The 12,708-nt window shown below is 45.1% G+C and overlaps 1 protein-coding gene across 1 annotated transcript in view; it reads left to right on the forward strand.

Annotated features, from left to right (window-relative positions):
• The first annotated feature begins 5,643 nt into the window (after window positions 1–5,643).
• Window positions 5,644–12,708, forward strand: part of prkag2a (protein kinase, AMP-activated, gamma 2 non-catalytic subunit a) — a 90,253-nt gene continuing 83,188 nt past the window's right edge. The window contains exon 1 of the mRNA XM_039754072.1: window positions 5,644–6,166. Coding sequence (XP_039610006.1) covers window positions 6,074–6,166 — 93 coding nt within the window. The 5' untranslated portion in view covers window positions 5,644–6,073. The remainder of the gene's footprint in view (window positions 6,167–12,708) is intronic.

Consider the following 12,708-nt stretch of genomic DNA (forward strand, 5'->3'; position numbering starts at 1 on the left):
TGACGCCTGTCTGGATTTAGGATTCTGTAATAATCAGGATAGAATTTAGGGTCTCGAGGTGATTGGACCACTAGGGTCACGTGACCAGAATGTCATACAATTCTCAGTATTTTGTAAGAGTGCAGATGCAAAGACTAAAATTGTGAAGTTGAACTTTAGTAGGGCTAATGTTGAGGAGATGTGACAAAGTCTAAGTAGGATAGACTGGGATAAGACAGTCGAGGAGCAGTGGAGCAGGTTTAGAAATGGAATGCAGGACAGACACAGACCTAAATGTGGAATTAATAGGAAACTGAAAATAACCCCATGGTGGATTTAAAAACAAAAAGTTGCAATGAAAAAACAGACAAATAAGGCATATAAGACTAATGACTGCAAAGTGAATCCTAGAGCGTAGGGCAGCATTTCTTAACCTTTAAGTATTTGTGACCCGAGTTTTCCTAACAGTTTTAATCGCACCCCCCTAACATTTTTTTGAAATGTAGATGCATATTTTATTCTACCTCCTTAACTTTTATCAACATTTATCTGACTCTATATTTATTGTTCTAGTATCAGAATGTAGTTTCAATTAATTTGTTTTGGTTTCAACAGATTTTTTTTCATATTTTTGATTCTTGTTTTCTTTTTTTCACATCTTCACACCCCTCTAGGGGGCCCGTCCCACAGGTTGAGAACCACTGGCGCATGAGAACAGGAGGGCAACCATTAAGAAGGGTATCAGGGAAGCTAAAAGACAGTTGGAGAGGAATAGCAGATAAGGCGACAGACGACCATAAGAGACTCATTAAATAGTAAGAGAACAGTCAAGGAGGAGGTGAAGTTCATCAGGAATAGTGAAGAGAATTAAAAGACACAGACAGTGAAATAGCAGACGCCCTAAACTTACATCATTCTGAGGTGTGAGCCAGTGGATAACCTCAGAGCAGTAACAGGGACTACTAAGGAGGTGCTGAGAGATTTGGAAATTGAAGAGAGAGAAGAGCTGCTGAGATTAAACAAGATGAAATCAAACAAGTCACCAGGACCAGATCAGATGTATCCTCGTGTTCTTAAGGAGGTCAGGGAGTTCAGATATAAACCACTGACACATATTTATAGGAAGTCACTGAGCACTCGAGAGATTCACAAGGACTGGAAAATGTCAAATATCATCTCGTTATATAAAGTGACAGGGCAGATCAGAGCAACTACAGGCCAGTAAGATTAACATGAAACATCAGAGGAAAATTAATGGAAGGAATTATTAAGGAGAAGATTGAGCAACACATGGCAAGGACAGGACAGTCAGCGTGGGGTCAGAAGAGGGAGGTCGTGTTTGACTAACAGGCCGGACTTCTATGAGGAAGAACAAAAGGATCTGATCAGCGTGGAGCAGATGAGATTATTGATCTGGACTTTCAGAAAGCATTTGATGAGGTGCCACATGAGAGGTTGGCATCAAACTAAAAGAAGTGGCAGTTCAGGGCAAGGTTATTATAGTTAACGAAAACTAAAATCAAAACTGAAACTATTATTAAAAAAATATTTTCGTAAACTGAAATAAAATAATTAACAAAACCGAAATGAAAAACTAAAACTAAATAAAACTGTTAAATTACCTGGATAGACTAACTGAAATAAAATAACAATTTACTAAAATATTTTTAGTTTTCGTTTTTGAATGAATATTCTTGCCGTTACTCTTTAACCCTTGTAAGTTTTAACTCAAAATCAGAAAATCATCCACCACGAGCCGCCCGCACATATTCATCTAGTGAACAGTGGCTGGTGACGTAGGGTGGCCGTTCACACAGCATTTGCGGCGACAGAGCAAGCTGAGTGCGGGTGCGTAAAGCGTAAGAAATAGAAAGTGATTTGTGCTTGTTGTATATCAAGATGTAATTAAAACGGCAGAAATCAGAATGTGCAGGACAATAGAACGTTTATCATATGGACTGAAAAATCACGAGTGAGTAACATTTCAGTTTATTTCTCAGGTGTCTGCTTTTTGTTGACAGCAATTCACCTGCCACTTTGTATATGAGAAAGTAAAAACGATTTCTCCTGTCCCAAGTATAGAGAAAGTATAGTAATCATGAAAAAATTTGACCTCGATATTTTGATGAATATTGACGTTATAGACCTCCCAGAGTCCAACAATACTGTTTTTTGGAATTGTGTGTGTACGCGCGTGTGCATGCGTATGTATGTGTAAACACAGTAACACCGCAATTGTAGATTTGTATTAACTTTTGGGCCATATCCATCACCCGGAAGTGGTACTTTACCTGAACACATACTCGATTTTTTTTTTATTTATACAGCTGCAGAGTCCGATTTATTCAACTTTACTTTTATAATAATTGTTCAATATATTATTAATTTGATTTGTTGTTGATGGTTCCTTAAAGTCCATGATATAAAAATATAATCATTGTCTTGCGGTTTAATCCTTAAATATCCATCCCCAGGGGAGACCACTCCGGTTTTTGAAAATAAAAGCGCCGATCAAGAGACTGACTAGGTCATCATACAAGATCAGCGTATTGTTGCTGACCAATCACTTTTGCTTTAAAAAATCGTTTAACAACGAAGCGATACAAACAAAGGTAGAGAGTCTGACAAGTGATGAAAAACTACTAATGGGTTTTTGTATTTATTCCATATTTATTAATTTATCTTTTTTAGTTCATATTCACAACTCAAAATACCTGATAGTGTGAAAGTAATCCATTAGCAGAATTATATTTTAAAATATTTGTCTCCTTTTTTTCAATGTTTTTCTCTCTCTCTCAAAATAGATGGTTGAAATATCATATTCTTTTTGTTCTTAACATGAGCCTTATCATACATATTGCATACCAGGGATTTTTCCTGCTTTCAAACCTGCTGCGGTAGGCTCCAGGTTTCCTGCAATCCTACTCTGGATAAACTGGTTTAGATAATGTATATGTTGTTTTTAAACTCAGACACTGTCTCTGTTGTTTTGTGCCTGTCCATACTCTTATTATCTGCTCTTGCCCTGCTCATTATGGGTTTACTGTTCTTATGGTGGGCTATTCAAGACTCACCACCCCTAACCTTCACACCACATGCTTGCTGTTCTTTGTTTCCCTCAATACAGCCAGTTGGGGTCTACACACTGATTCAAGTCTAAGAGCCCTGTTCTTCCTAGGCCCCTGTGATTTTCATGAGAAAATATTTAAAAAATTATAAAATTGTTCATATTCAGTGTCTAGTTTTGATTATGCTTGTTTTTATCAGACAAAAACAAAACCAGATAATAAACCAGGAAGTATAGTAAGCTTTCATCAACATTAAACGTATATCAAATCTGTTAAGTGTACAGTTCTGTCTGACTGTAACATATAACTAACCCTTGGGTGCTCCATGCCATAATTACTAAAACTAAAACTGAAACTAATATATATAAAAATAAAATAGAAATGTCTTTGTGAAATAAAAACTAAACTAAAACTAAAAATACATGATGAAGGAAAACTAAAACTAAACTGAATTTCTAAGTAAGGTCAGAAAAAATATAGAAATAAAAACTAATATAAAAAGGCAAAACTATAATAACCTTGGTTCAGGGTGATGTTTTTAGATGGGTGCAGAATTGGCTCAGACACAGGAAGCAGAGGGTGATGGTGTGAGGAGCCTCATCAGAACTGGCCGATGTTAAGAGTGGTGACCAGCAGGGGTCAGTCTTAGGGCCGCTGCTATTTTTAATATATATATATATAAATGATTTAGATAGGAATATAAGTAACAAGCTGGTGAAGTTGGCAGATGATACCAAGATAGGTGGATTAGCAGATAATTTGGAATCTGTTATATCATCACAGAAGGACTTGGACAGCAGACAGACTTGGGCAGATTGGTGGATGATGAAATTTAATGTTAGTAAATGTAAAGAATGACACATAGGAAGTAAAAATGTGAGTTTTGAATACACAATGGGCGGTCTGAACATTGAGAGTCCACCTTATGAGAAGGATTTAGGAGTCATAGTGGACTCTAAGTTATCGACTTCCAGACAGTGTTCAGAAGCCATTAAGAAGGCTCACAGACTGTCAGGTTATATAGCGCCTTGACGTGTGGAGTACAAGTCACAGGAGGTTCTGCTCAGTCTTTATAACTCACTGGTGAGGCCTCATCTGGAGTCCTGTGTGCAGTTTGGGTCTCCATTAAGACATAGCAGCACTGGAGAAGGTCCAGAGAAGAGCGACTAGACTGATTCAGAGCTACAGGGGTTGAGTTTATTAAAAGATTTAAAGAGCTGAGCCTTTACAGTTTAAACAAAAGAAGATTCAGAGGAGACCTGACTGAAGTGTTTAAAATTATGAAGGGAATTAGTGCAGTGGATCGAGACTGTAACTTTAAAAGGAGTTTATCAAGAACACGGGGACACAGTTGGAAACTTGTGAAGGGTAAATTTCACACAAACATTAGGAAGTTTTTCTTTACACAAAGAACGAGAGACACTTGGAATAAGCGACCAAGTAGTGTGGTGAACAGTAAGACGTTAGGGACTTTCAAAACTCGACTTGATGTTTTCTTAGAAGAAATAAGTGGACAGGACTGGCGAGCTTTGTTGTGCTGAATGGCCTGTCCTCATCCAGAGTTTTTTAATGTTCACTCTTTGTGGCCCTGGGAGAGATGCCAAGCAAATGGCAATCCAAATCTATGATGCCTTTTAGAATGGAAGGCGAACCCAGGAAAGGTGCTAGCTAGCCAGCCAGTACCTGATGGCCAGGGGCCCGACAATTCCTGAAGAAGCGAACTGGTGCAGATCTGTGGACCCTGCAGTCGGAAGTGACGCCAGCCAAGTGACAGGCGTGTGTGGGGCCGACACAGAAGTGCCCCACTCCCAGCAGCATAACCAAACCTACAGGGCTGCCGTCTGTTTCCATAAACCCATAGCCATTATTGTCCTCATTAAACAATCCCACCAGCACACACACGTGCGACGTTTGAGCAGCGGTTATGGCAATTCAGCGGCCTTCCTCTTTTGTTGTAGAGTAGGATTTTACTCTCTTACGCAGAACTGTGCTGCAAATAACAAAGAGGCCATCTTTTGTATGAGTATGCATGCCTGCTTCTGTAATAAGGATGATTCTACACACAGTAGCGTCTGGTGTGGGGAAAGTGCGGCCAGTGACTGACCAGCAGGACAGAATCACAGGGAGCCTGACTGGTTTCACCGTTCCACGTGAATATACTGGACGTGTATGCCAAAGAATGGTCACTTTCTTCGGTAGCCTGCGTTACACGGCGTGTGCGGATTATACTGCATGAGGCCACGAAGTCGCAGCATCTCCTTTCATGTAATTACACAACAGATAGCCAGGAGCCTGGAGGACAAGGAGTACTTCACGGAGGCGAATTTGTGGCGTCTTTACTTGGAAACCAAGTTCTGTATTTGGATTCTTTCTTGCTTCTCTTGGAGACGTGCTGCAGTCCAATCTGGTCCGGACAATCTCTGCGCTCCCATCCGCTCGTTTTGTAGACAGTGACGCCTTGCCTGGCCTTACCTTACCTTACCTCACCTCACCTCACCTCACCGTCCCCGTGCGGCCGGATTTTGTGCTGACCTGAACCGCCCACCCGCGCCGACGTCTCCCCCTTCCGTGTCCTCGCGCCGTGCTCGCTCCCGTTCTCCGTACAAGTCTCGCCCACACACCGCCGAGCCGAGTCGAGCCGCGCCGCTCTCAGCTCAGTCCTTAGAACGCCGAGCACTCGAGCAGCCGTCGGAATGTGGGCGTGGCGGCTGCCAATCGCTTCCCCCCGCCCCTTCCCCGCGTGCAGCGCCAGTCCACTTCCCCGCCGCGCTGCACGCCTGTAAACAAAGCCACGTGACCCTGGGCCGAGTTTTGCGCACTTGTCTCCGCAGACTTTGGACACGCAGGTCCGCGGGAAGCGAGCGCGGGCGTGCTGTGTGTGTGCGCGTATCGCGACGCCACGCATTCGCCGGACTTGCAAAGCAACTCTCGCGCGCTAGAATGAAGCAGCTGACGCCCGAGAAGAGCTGATCGCCCGCAGGAGGCTGCCACGCGTGCCAGTGCTTTTCGCGGGACTACTGGAGGCAATGGGCAGCACTGCCATGGACACGAAGAAGAAAAAGGACGCGGCGAAGAAGAGCTCGAAGCCGAAGCGCCGGACGCTGCGCTTGAACATGCCCGTAAGTTGCGTGGCTCGTCGAGGCGGGCGGTTCGGGTGGTGGGGCTCGGGTCCGACTCCGTGGACCCACTTGGGAGCGCCTTCCTTGACGTGACTTCTTTTTTCTTTTGGTTCGCGACAGACGCTGGCTCTTTCTTTGCAAACTTTTGTCATTTCCGTACGTGAGGCGACTGCTCATCTCCCGCTGAAGGTCAGGGTGCTTGCTGCAGGGCTGCGATGGTTGTTTTTCATCAGGACTGTCGCGTAACACGAGGTCTGTGACCAGAGGTCTTCGCGTCACCCGTGGGCAGTAGTTATTGGCATCAGAGGTGGCAGAGAGCGATCGGATCTTTGTGAAGGTGATGCACGGGGCCACTCTGGAGCCCCAACCCGTTTTCGCCGTGAACGTTTACCGAAAGACTCCCAAGAAATACGTTAGGCAATCCAGAAGGAAGTAAGAGGCTTATCGATGACAAAGGTAGATTTGCTTTGATGCTTGAAAATGCTACCAGCACTGCGTAAAACAAGAAGTGTCCCTTCCCGGGATGATGCCGTTTCTCGGTTTGCTAAAGAACAGAAATACGGTACACAGTATGCACTTTGGATCTGTAAACCGAGGATACAACGATGTAGTCGGATTGGGGGAATGGGTCGTCCACAAAATGACTCTGGAGAGTTTGGCCCTGTGAAGACCCCAACAGTACACAACAGGCTCTCCGATTAACGTGTTATCTTAGTGCCTGATCACGTGCTGTTGTGTCTAAGGTTCACAGTTGCCCATTTTTATGTTTGGGCATTTTGCCACAATAAACAAACACACACTTTATCTAACTAATGCCGTGGCTGTGCCTATCGGAGTGCTTGTTTGTTAGACGTGTGGATTATGATGGGTGGATGGTTTCACGTTAGCAGTCGGAGTGGTTACTTGACTAAAGACTCCTGCTGCTCACGATATTCAGGCGCTTTAATTGAGCTGTCCTCTTCAAAACCATCAGCGTGAAATGAGATTTGGGGGGGCTCTAAGCACAACTAAATTGCAGTGTTTACTGTGTGACAATACAGTGCCACCACTTCCCCGGTCACCTACAAAGATATGCTTCAGATGTTTTTCCAGCTTGTTAAGATTTTCTAATGAAAATGCAATGGAGGACCCGAATACTGAGAAAAAGACAAATTCACATGAAACGGCCGCTTTGAGCCAGCCTGAGGTGTGACCGCATATACCGAGCTGACCACTGATTTTGTGCACTTTTTTCTTTTTCTGTTCCAGTTGTCTTTCTCCCCATTTTCTACATGTCCTTGTATGCTAATCATACGCACACTGAGAGACGTTCAAAGCTCCAGTTTTAATTTGGGCATCGGAAGGCAGCCTCCCTAGACACAAGCCCTTGCTATACTCGGCAGAGCCGTACCAGGGTTCAGACATATTGGGAAAACATTGCAAGCAAAAATATAGTTTATTGGTAATAAAAGTCAATTAGTCTTAATTATGCTTTATAGTACAGTGTCACCCATAACTGTGACCGGATTCTTAGACTGTGTATACTGTCAAATAAAAAACACAGTCATGGTGATTAGTGCTTCAGTTTCCCAGCCTCCAGGGTTGGGGTTCAAATCCCAGTCCAGCTTTTGACTTCCCATTCACTTTCTCCAGGTATTCTGACTTTTCCAGTTTCCTACACGAGTGTTATGGTGGGTTGGCACAGATTTGGCCTAAGTGGTTGTAGGTGTGGGTGGTGAGGTGACGTGTGTCCCTGGAGATACTGCAGCTGAATGGATTGAGACCTTGGCGAGATGACCACTGTGATGTAGCCGAAGCAGAGGTCCTTGGGGTTTGATTGATTTATTTATTGATTTATTTTCAAATCCATTAGGTGTGACTTGAGATATGGTGGTGTCACCTAAGTAGTAAACAGTGTCATCTCTGCTGTTTCATCTGAATTTTGAAAATATGATGTCTTGGGGAGACTATCGGGAAGTGCATGCGTGACTCTCCATGACTGTTCATCTCCTTCTGTAGCTGCTGGTGTGTAAGGCCAGGATCAAGTGCGGGTCAGGCGTGTGCCGAAAGAAATCTCTCAGTCCAAACGTTTGCTTTAAAAGGTTTAGTGAACATTCAAAGCCAATAATCCACACAAGAATAAAGAAAAGGTTTTTATACACGTAGATTAAAAGGCACACAATGGGAACAGATGTCTCTTCTGTAAACTTAGCTCTTCTTGTCAAACCTCAGTTGTGTGTCCGCTTAGTGATGCTTTACGGAGCCTTCAGTGCGCTCCTCAGTGCGCTCTAACGTACGGCACTGCACGTTGCATTTCATACGCATTAAGGCCCGGTTTAAATGGCAGCTCACTAGCTGAGACTAATCTGTAGTCAGGCAAGAAATGGTTAGGATACAGCAGTTGAATTGAACTTGTTGGGGTTGTAAGAACCTCCCGTAGGCTATGCACTAATTAATATATAGGCAGACATTTACTAGAACTTAAACACTCGCACATTTCCTGGTGTGGCGCAGAGCCGATGGCCAGGCTTTGGTTGATTATTCTTCTCTGACTGTCCTCGGTTTCATTTCAGCGTCCTTAAAATGAGTGTTGACGGCAGCGCTTAGTTGTGTGTAAGGCAGAGCCGAAGCTGCTAGTAGAGGTTGTTGTCTGGGTTTGTGGACAGGTTGAACTTTATTTGTCCCCAGTTGGAAATGTGGCTTTTTACAGGAGCGCCATTAAGAATTCAATATGCAAACACACCCCGACTGGTCCGAGGACACGGCAGAATCTCGGCGAGGTGCTATACTGGCGTATCGCTGTTGGTGTAAAGGAGCTTCGGGTTTGTTGACTGAACGTACTCGGTGTTAGGGTGTCAGTTGTATCGACAAGTATGTGCCGAGACGCCTGGGCAGCCCCCTCTTCGGGATGGGGGTGTTGTTTTGTTCTGCTGGGTGTTTGGCACACTGGGTGTTTGGCACACTGGGTGTCTGAGAGTGTAGGTCCCGGTCCAGGTAGTCTTGCTGGCCGTGTAGACTCCAAATCCGGCTTTCGCGTGGCATGATAAGCTCACTGATGCTGTCGTTTACATGTCTTGCTGCCTGGATTCATATTTCGATCTTGGATTGTTTGGCTTTTTTGGTCTTTTGCTGACACAGAGATTGGCCAACATATGTTTTGTGGATACTCCGCCATCATTTCCTTCCTTATATGTGATTGACCTGATCTGCAGCGGGCGCCAGTCAGCAGCGTGCGGGTGTTCAGTAACCAAGGAAGTCTGATGATTTGACGCCTTCTTCTGCTAAGGCAGCAGGTTAGCTGCTGGTAATTTTGTGCCGTAGTGTTTTGATGTGCTAATTGCTACCTGCATTTCTCCCCTAATTCTGCTCTGTGGTAATTCTTGCTGATGCTCAAGGCCCGTGGCATGACACGTGAGGCGGCCCGAGTCTTGACCACCGGTGTCTCGTCCGGCCCTTTTACTAAAGCTCCTCCGAGTCTTCATGAAAGTCTTGGTGTGCTTCGTGTCTGAAGCACTGATTCAGCCCTGCTGGTGCGTCTGCTGCGCGCGACTCTCAGTTCGAGGGACTTTGTGGTTTGGTTTGGTTTTTTGTTGTCACATGTTTCCTGTCAGCATGTTCAGGCTTTTTTATTGCAGCAAAGAAGCAGGTTGGTGATTTTTGTTCGATGAGGAGACACGTCAGATGGCTCGGTGACATTCCTAGTGCACGGCTTGACTTGTCTCTTATTTTGTAATGATTTATTTCAGCGTCTGCTTGGCACCCTAAAGACAGAGATGTACACGAGCCATGTGACCAATTAAGGAAGTGAAAATGACTTGATGTTAATGGCCGCCACTAATTACAGATAGTAATAAAATGGTCCAGTTTTGTAGCAATGCCAACAGTTGTTATGGTATAAGATGGCAGGTGAGTGTGTAAAAGCTACTGTATCATCTGGCACCTTGGTGCAGTGCTTTACTAAGCAGGCCATTCTGAATTCAGCAAACAATTAAAAGAGGAAGGTGATTTAAAAAGAGACCTGCAGAGGATGCCAGGGTTCAGCGCCTGACTGCCACCTCAAAGTGTGGATACGCAATACCAGTCTGCGTTTATCCTACATAATCGTCTGTGTAGCGTGTTAATCCTCCTGCACCGGAGATTTGTCAGATATGAAGGCCAGAAGTGTCAAGGTGAGGTCGTTGTGTTCAGCCGAGGCTGGCGAGGAGTTTCCATATTGAGTAGCAGATTTTGATTTACAAGGTCAGTACTAACTTGTGTCTGACTCTGTGGAGGGAAGAAGGAAGGAAGGAAGAGGAAAGAGAAGTGGAGCTTTGACCTCGCAATCTAATGTGTGTCTTTACCACACTACCGCTCTGCAGTCTGTATGCCCGCTTCTGCTGTAGAAGACCTTTATAGTTTGTTAGGCGTAACAAATCAAAGCTAACCAGAATCCAAGTCCTTGTCAGTGATTAACAGCACCTCTTGCTGTCCAGTGGCATCAGAATAATTTAATTACACCTGCAGTCCCTCTACCACAGGAGGTGTCCGCCCGCTAGGGTTGTGCGAGGTGGATCGTCTACGATGACATCTGAATTATCGAAGATGTCACTCGCCTGCACAAACAATCCACCACGCGCCTTGAGAGTCCGTGCATCCGGTGCATCACCGGAGTGGTGGCTCTGAGGCTAGAGATCTGCCGGTTCGAATCCCGTAAATGCCAAAAAGGGACTCCGCTCTGTTGGGCCCTTACCCTGAAATTGCTGAGCGCTTTGAGTGGTGGAGGAGCAAAGAATTATTATCACGCAGCCTAGCGGGACAGACATTAAGAGTGCACGCAGTGTGCTAGTGTAGGCACATGGTGTCACCGCTCCACAAGTGAAGCTGGCATAGCTCTTTCAAAAGGAGTGAACTGGCAGTGCCAGGAGACAAAATAAAGACCCCCACCATCCTCGCAGTCTACGCCATTACATTTAAGTGCCAGGCGTGGATCATCCTCGGATTGACATTGAAAAGATGGATAACGAGCATGTTGGAAAGTGGCTGTCATTAAAGAGAACTCGCTAATCGACTTGTTTACCCAACTGCCAACGAAGCCCCACACAGAATATTCCAGAATATAAGAAGCTTCCTGGGGTCAGCCGTCCACAACAGGCCGATGCCAGCCAAGGTACCAGCACAAAAACACACTCGGCAATAAAAGAGGCTTATGACAAGAAAGGCGACGGATGGCCAGACAACAAACGCCGCGGGTAGGCTGGGGTTCTTATCACAAGACGCGAGGTAAACGGGAATCCACCGGGGACCCCTTTCACGGCAAAAACCGGTTTGTTCTGTCCATCCTAGTGAGTGCTCTGCATTTTAACGGCTGTTGTCCTTTTAAGTCCGTAAGTTGGGGACTTTGTCTTCTGTTGTTCTCATTTGTTAACAGGCGCCACATTTTTACAATATTTGACCGACTCAGACGTGAAGTGCATCGGGTTTTTTTTTGCAAATTCTACAGTGGATTTATTTTTCTTCCCGCAAGAAATGATGGAACTTGAAGGGAGTGATTGGCGTAATTTAGTGTTGCTCTTGTTCGTCGTTCTTAGGCAGCACTTACTGATTTAAAGTACAGTAGGTTCCATTTTTGTTCTTGTTCAGCTTGTATGCTGCACAGTTGGCCTTAAGGCCGAGTGGCTGAATGTTGCCTGTACCCTGTAGTTCAGTCTTGACAGTTACGGGGGAGACTCGATCTCCTTGTAGGGGCTTTTGTGGCTCTTTGAGCAGAAGTTCACCAAGTAAATGTTGCAGGCCGCTTTGAAACGTTCTGCTCGTACCATCGGCCACAGCACATGCACTTGAGAGGCGGTGAGCGTTCTGTCGCACAATGGCTGCCGCTGCATCACCCAGTAGTGCTGGTTCACTGCAAGTGCTAAATACGAGTAAAGAGCTGCTATTGTTGGCATTGCTTGAATGGTTTGATCTGCGCTGGCCATTTCTATACTTGACTGCCTCAATCCATAAGGCCTACCATGTCATTCTTTATAGCCTTAACAAGCTCACGCACACCTCTTTGTTTGGAATGGGGTGAGATGTTGGCACCTGTCCCTGTTGGCATAGGGCGCAAGTCGGGGGCCAGTGTAGTGTTTGGGTGGTCAGAGGAGACCAAGACAAAGTCCACAGTGACATGGGGAGAACATGCAACCTGCACGCAGGGAGGCGCCACGATGTGAAGCCTGGTCTCCATACTGCCAGGTGCCACATGCCACCCTTGTTTTCCTTGAGTGGGTTGTAGTAAGCAACAATGAATTTCCATTAACAAGAGCCATCCAGAGCTACAACAATGCAGACTTTTACAGACACATTTCACAAGTCTCGTCTGCCCAGAAGATAGCATTTTTTGTGAGTATCGCACGCCCCTGCCACTTGCCAACTGGGTTCAGTCACGGACTTGAATGATATGAGAGTGAACCGCCTGCACATCTGACACATCGTTTTTCATGCTTGACTTTTCCGACTGCCGGTGAATTTTTCCACCCTTGCCACATGTCTTGCAGATGAATGAACAAGAAAAGCTGCCCGGGTAGACGCGTAGTGAGAGTTGC

This window comes from Polypterus senegalus, chromosome 5 (genome assembly GCF_016835505.1).
Source record: "Polypterus senegalus isolate Bchr_013 chromosome 5, ASM1683550v1, whole genome shotgun sequence".
In the NCBI taxonomy this organism is placed as follows: Eukaryota; Metazoa; Chordata; class Cladistia; order Polypteriformes; family Polypteridae; genus Polypterus; species Polypterus senegalus.